The sequence below is a fragment of the Colobus angolensis genome, unplaced genomic scaffold (assembly GCF_000951035.1).
Source record: "Colobus angolensis palliatus isolate OR3802 unplaced genomic scaffold, Cang.pa_1.0 Scaffold172, whole genome shotgun sequence".
Taxonomy (NCBI): domain Eukaryota; kingdom Metazoa; phylum Chordata; class Mammalia; order Primates; family Cercopithecidae; genus Colobus; species Colobus angolensis.
Genome location: NW_012114844.1, coordinates 1,559,466 through 1,565,467, shown reverse-complemented (window position 1 = coordinate 1,565,467; position 6,002 = coordinate 1,559,466). Strand labels below are relative to the sequence as shown.

Here is a 6,002-nt window from a genome sequence, read left to right as displayed (position 1 = left end):
TTACTGAATGACCCAATCATTAGAACCTTGTTAAAAATGTAGAGACTAGAGCTGCCTTGTTTTATTCTTGATTTTATGGGGAATATGAAAATACTTAAAAAGAAAAACAAACAAACATGACTGTGGAGTCAGAAAGTTTGGATTGAGTCCTTTCTTTGAGCAACTTTTAGCAGTTTGAATTTAGACAGCTAGCTTCTTTGAGTCTATTTCTGAATTTATCAAATACAGTTAGTGGTATACTATCTGATTTAACTGCTTTGTCCTATGTGTCCTTCAGAAGTATCCTCGAATGTGGTGATGTATTGACAGAGCTGGTGGATTCACCAGTATGGGGAATGCATCTATTTTTATTCTACACTTCAGCCTGCCAGTTCAAATCCTTCCCAGTTCAGCTCCAAAACACCCCCTCTCCCACCACTCAAAGGCCATCCAATTCCCATTCTCACAGTTCCTCAAGGCAGAAAGGATCCTTCAACGCCATGGCCCTTCATCAGTATATATATATTTATTGGAGATGGGGTCTCACTGTGTTGCCCCGGCTGGTCTAGAACTCCTGGGCTCAAGTGATTCTCCTGCCTCGGCTTCCCAAAGTGCTATATTATAGGCTTGAACCACCAGGCCAGCCCATCAGCGCATCTTTAATTGCACTTTTCACAGTCTTCCTGAAGTAATTAGTTTTCATGAATTATCCTTTTTTTTTTTTAGACTGGGTTTGCTGAAGGGAGCGAAGGCTCCTGTCTTCTATTTCAGTCATGTCTTGCTGGACACTAAATACAGGTAAATTACTGAATGCATTCAATCAGCATCAAGCCTCTGGTAGTCCTACCGTAACTGGTATCCCTCCCCTCCCCATAAAATAATATTTCGTTTTAATAATGCTGGCTACAGCAGAGTCTGGTTTTCTTAAGAGTTCATGCAAATCACAGGCTCGTCCTTTCACTTTGAGACCCAGGGAGGGAGGGAGAATGCTGTCAAGTCCGCAAAAATATGGACAACCTCAGAAACCTATCAACAGAAATATACTAACGTGGTTTATTTCTTACTTTTAAGGCCCTGAAATTTTTAATTCTCTCTCCTTTCTATGCGATTTTGGTTTCCAAAAGTCTACATTGAACAGGTATTGTTTTATTAGGGAGAAATTGCTGCTGCTGCTGCTGCTGCTGATTACAAACAATAGGCTGCAAGCAAGCTGTGTTTCCATTTAAAAGCTCTTCTTTGCTGCCTCGACAAGCAAGGGGTACTCGATAGCACTTTTCGGTTAGATTCTAATAAAAAGAAAGAAAGTTTTAAATTTCTCTCTCGAAGCACTTTGTCAGCCTGGCTTTTCCCCCTGCCCTGCAGTTAAGGAAATCTAAGAGGTGGAAGTGGGGCGGGCTAGAGGGCCACAGAGAGCAGCTGACCCAGACGTCCCCTCTCCCGCCCCGGGGCGAGGCTGCGCGCTGTCACTTATTGGCCAGTAGGGTCCCGGACCTTGACCAATCGCCTCGGGCCGGGTCGTCATGGCGACGGGCCACGCTAACACCTGGTGGCGGAGGGAGGCCCACTTGCTGAACAGCAAGGCGCGATGGCGCAGAACTTGTATGGTCCGGGAGTCCGGATAGGCAACTGGAACGAGGACGTCTACCTGGAGGAGGTACGCAGGATGTGGCCGGGCGCGGACCCGCAGCTCAGGAACTCCCAGACCCTCCTCTAAGTTCAGTCCCCTGCTCTGAGCGCCTCAAGCCTCCTCTCTCACCCAGCATACAGTGAATATCTCTAAAATCCTCGCCCCTCCGCCCCTCCCCCTCACCCAATCTCTAAACTCCCTAGGAATCTCACCTGCCCAACAAATCCAGGTCTCACTGACCTCTACTCCGAGCACCCTGACTTTTCTTTCTGCGGGTCCCTTGGCCTCCCAAAGTCGGGCACCTTGATTCTTAAGCCCCTGGCCTGTGTCTCCCGCTTAGCTTAAAGTCCCACTAAGTCCCCGTATTCCTTAGAAGTTTCCCTTCTGAGGCCAGGTGAGAACACAGGCTCTAGGTAGAAATAATATCGCTCCCCACTCCAACCCTGCCACACTTGCCCTCTTAAATGACCCTGAGTGTTCCTTTTACTGACATTGTACTCACTGCCTTATATTCCCCCAAGGTAGTCTTAACAAGGCTCTGAGCCATTCGTGTATGGGTCAGGTTGGGGAGGGGTGGACTTTCTAGTGTCAGTCATCATACAGTTAAGGGAAACCTCAGCAGGGGAGACATAGCCTCCAAATGTCACTCAAGATGGTATCTGGCTGGAGTAATTACTGGTGATGTTTCTTTTTCTTTGTTTTGCCTTTCTCATTTTTCTAAACATTCTATAATGTAGTAAAAATATTAAAGTAATGCTAAAAATGTTCCATCATTCCCCTTATGCTCACATTACTTGTTTTTGTACTCAAATTTTGAGTTTTCAACTTGGAAGAGCTTCTGACCTCAAAGTTGTTAATACTAACATCTGTATTATTCAGGGCTACTGTTGTTGATTTTCTCTTTAACTAGGAGCTTATGAAAGACTTCTTAGAGAAGAGAGACAAGGGGAAACTTCTCATACAGAGACGTAGAAGACTAAAACAGAATCTTTTGAGACCGGTAACTTTAAATTCAAACATTGTTTTCAAATTCTGTGTGAGTATATGTAAAGAAAAAAATTTTATAACTGAGTTACCATTTGGAAAATAACAGTTTTTAAAAACAAATTTTGCAATGTTTAAATTCTTCTAAGATCTTAGAAACATAAAGGAAGTCTGCCCTAAATCATGTTTACCTGCATTTTACAAATGAAGAAATAAATGAGTTAACATATAAATAAGTAAAATGCCCTTTAGTTGGTAATCGACAACTTTTTCAATGAATGTTGAATTTCTAGAATAATGAGGAAATCCATGTGATTTTCACCAGCTTCATTTGGCTTCATTTGGGATTACTGGGAGCTTTGCCTTGGCAAAGGCAAAGGGAAAGGAAGAAGGAACTAAGGGTTCAAGTGAAATCCTGAATGAAATGGGTACTAGTCTGAGAAGGAAGAAAATTGCCTTGGCCGTGACTGTTGAGGAATTGCATGGTTTATGTAATAAACTACTGTTAAAATTGTAGATGCAACTTTCCATGACTGAAGATGGTTATATTCATTACGGTGACAAGGTGATGCTTGTGAATCCTGATGATCCTGACACAGAAGCTGATGTGTTTCTGGGTGGGGACCTGAGCCTGTGTATGACTCCAGATGAAATTCAGTCCCATCTGAGAGATGAATTAGAGGTACCCTGTGGCCTGAGCGCAGTTCAAGCCAAGACCCCAATTGGCAGAAACACTTTTATCATTTTGAGGTAAAGAGACTTTAGTTTGCAGTTCATTTTCATCACAAATATGTTTCACTTGCAGCTTAAAGATTCCTGGGTATTGGAGCCGCTGAGTGGAGGGAAAGGTTTTGTGAACATTCTCCGTGATTTTCATCTTGCTTTGCTTACCTTGAGAGTTATTGTCAAGGGAACTTTACAATCCCTTTTTATCTTAGACAGAGGATAATTGTGTTCGATTCAAAATGCTTAAATCATGAGTATTGGATCCAGGGAATTAAATTCATATTCTGCCTGGAAGCAAAGTGGCTTTTCCCTATAACGTTTTGGATTACTCTTTTAGCTCATCTGAGTGTTTTCATTGTTCTTATTATGGCTATGTTATTTTTTACAATAAAAATGTATAGTTTAATACAAGGCGGCACTAGATGGGATTTGCTCTTTTAAAGTTAACTGTCCATTAAAAATGTACTTGAAGAGATTTTGAAAATGAACAATTAAATCCTTAGGGAAGAAATAGATATATGATCACAATGAAAAACTATTACTAATTCATATAACAGCAATGTAAGCATTGCAAGAATATATAGACCCGGACCAGGTGCAGTGGCTCCTGCCTATAATCCCAACACTTTGGGAAGTCAAGGTGGACAGATCACTTGAGGTCAAGAGTTCGAGACCAGCCTGGCCAATATGTCAAAACCCCATCTCTACGAAAAATACAAAAATGAGCTGGGCATGGTGGCAGGCTCCTGTAATTCCAGCTACTCGTGTCAGTGAAGCATGAGAATCACTTGAACCTGGGAGGTAGAGGTTGCAGTGAGCCAAGATTGCACCACCAAACACCAGCCTGGGGGAAGAAAAGTATATATAGACAGTTCTTCAAGTTCTAATTTAGATTTCTTTTGAATACATACGTTAAGACAACTAAAAATGGATCACAACCTCTGTTTCCTGAAGGATTAAGAGGAAACTGTATTAAATGTCTACAAGTGTGTTACCTTGGTTCTCTCTGAAGATGTCAAAGCACTTGACCAGAATTCCTTAGTATACATTAGCAAGACGTGCTTAGTTTACTCTAACCAGAGGCTCACAAAGTGGGGATGCTTTGTGTCCTAGCTGTGGTGCAGGGTAGGGAGTAGGGTGCTAGCTGGTTTTTAAGACAAAAAGAAGACACCATTTATTTAATTATTTAATTCAGTTACAGTATGTGAATATAAATTATCAAAAAACTGATTATAAACAAAATTGCATGCATAAACATAGAGTCATAGAATGATTCTAATACAGAGAGTTTACATTTACATTATACTTATTGTCCGTGGACAGTGTACACAGAGATGCCACTGGTCAAGTCCTTAGATATGGGCAGGACTTTTGCCTGGGGATAACAGGAGGATTTGACAACAAAATGGTGAGTTATCACTTTGCATATCTACTTTGGATCAGTCCTTTCTGTTGCCCCAAAATGGGATCATAACTATCTACTGAAGTGGACAGAGAACTCTATAGACATGGGCTCCATCCCTGACTTCACTATGGTTTCAGCTTGCAGCTTTTCACAGGCAGTTTCGGGCCAAGCCAGTCTTTCCTTTTAACTTCCCAAATTACAAAAACTACACCATTAAAAGCTAACATGTAAGGGGGGAAACCATTTCACAATGCAGCTGGCAAAAAGCAAAAGTTTATATCACTTCCACCTGTAAATTAAATAATTGAATTCATTAATAGCCATCTGATACCTGTCAAATGTTGCCAACGCTAGCAAGGCATATTATCTGCCAACTTTTTTATTTGAACTTTTGATGATCAGACTTTTGCCTAGTATGGGAGTAAGGACAATTTGATTTGCTTAAATTTGCATAAATTGGGGAGCCTTGGGGATTAGGAAGTTTAATAGAACCAGATAGATTTGGGTTTGAACTTCAGATGCGTACCTATGGGATGGGAATTGGGGTGAGTTATTTAATGCCTTTTGAGCCTGTTTCTCATCTATAAGATGGTGAGTATTAGTCTACCTTACTACATGCCAGGCAGTGTTGTACATGCTTCACATATTTTAACTCTCCTAATCCTCCAAACATGCCTTTGAGGTAGGGACTATTTTACCTTTAATTTGCTGATGGAAAAACTGAGGCACTAAGAGGTTAAGTGATTTCTGACTCAAGTCACTCAGTTAGCAAGTAGCAGAGCTAGTACTATATCACATTTTTTATTGAATTAAAAATTCATTTACTATATGATGTAGCGTTATTAATATTATTATTTTTGATACCACTAAGAAAACACAATGCTGCCTGCTGGGTGCAGTGGCTCATGCTTGTAATCTCAGCACTTTGGGAGACCAAGGCAAGAGGATCACTTGAGGCCAGGAATTGTAGACCAGCCTTGGCAACATAGTGAGACCTCCTCTCAACAAAAAATTTTAAAAACATTGGCCAGGTATGGTGGTGAGCTCCTGTAGTCCCAGATACTCATGAGGCTGAGGTGGGGGGATTGCTTAAGCCAGAAGGTAGAAACTGTAGAGTTTGCACCACTGTACTCCAGCCTGGGTGACTAAAAGAGACCCTGTGTCAAAACAAGGAGAAGAAGAAGGAGGAAGAGGAGGAGGAAGATAAGGAGGAAGAGGAGGAGGAAGAGGAGGAAGAAGAGGAGGAGGAAGAGGAAGAAAGAGGAAGAGGAAGAGGAGGAA

At 41.6% G+C, this 6,002-nt stretch overlaps 1 protein-coding gene across 1 annotated transcript in view; it reads left to right on the top strand.

The window, feature by feature from the left end:
• The first annotated feature begins 1,481 nt into the window (after positions 1 to 1,481).
• Positions 1,482 to 6,002, top strand: part of LOC105509217 (chromosome unknown open reading frame, human C15orf26) — a 14,373-nt gene continuing 9,852 nt past the window's right edge. The window contains exons 1-4 of the mRNA XM_011938361.1: positions 1,482 to 1,633; positions 2,517 to 2,606; positions 3,108 to 3,340; positions 4,640 to 4,724. Of these exons, the coding sequence (XP_011793751.1) occupies positions 1,565 to 1,633; positions 2,517 to 2,606; positions 3,108 to 3,340; positions 4,640 to 4,724 (477 nt within the window). The 5' untranslated portion in view covers positions 1,482 to 1,564. The remainder of the gene's footprint in view (positions 1,634 to 2,516; positions 2,607 to 3,107; positions 3,341 to 4,639; positions 4,725 to 6,002) is intronic.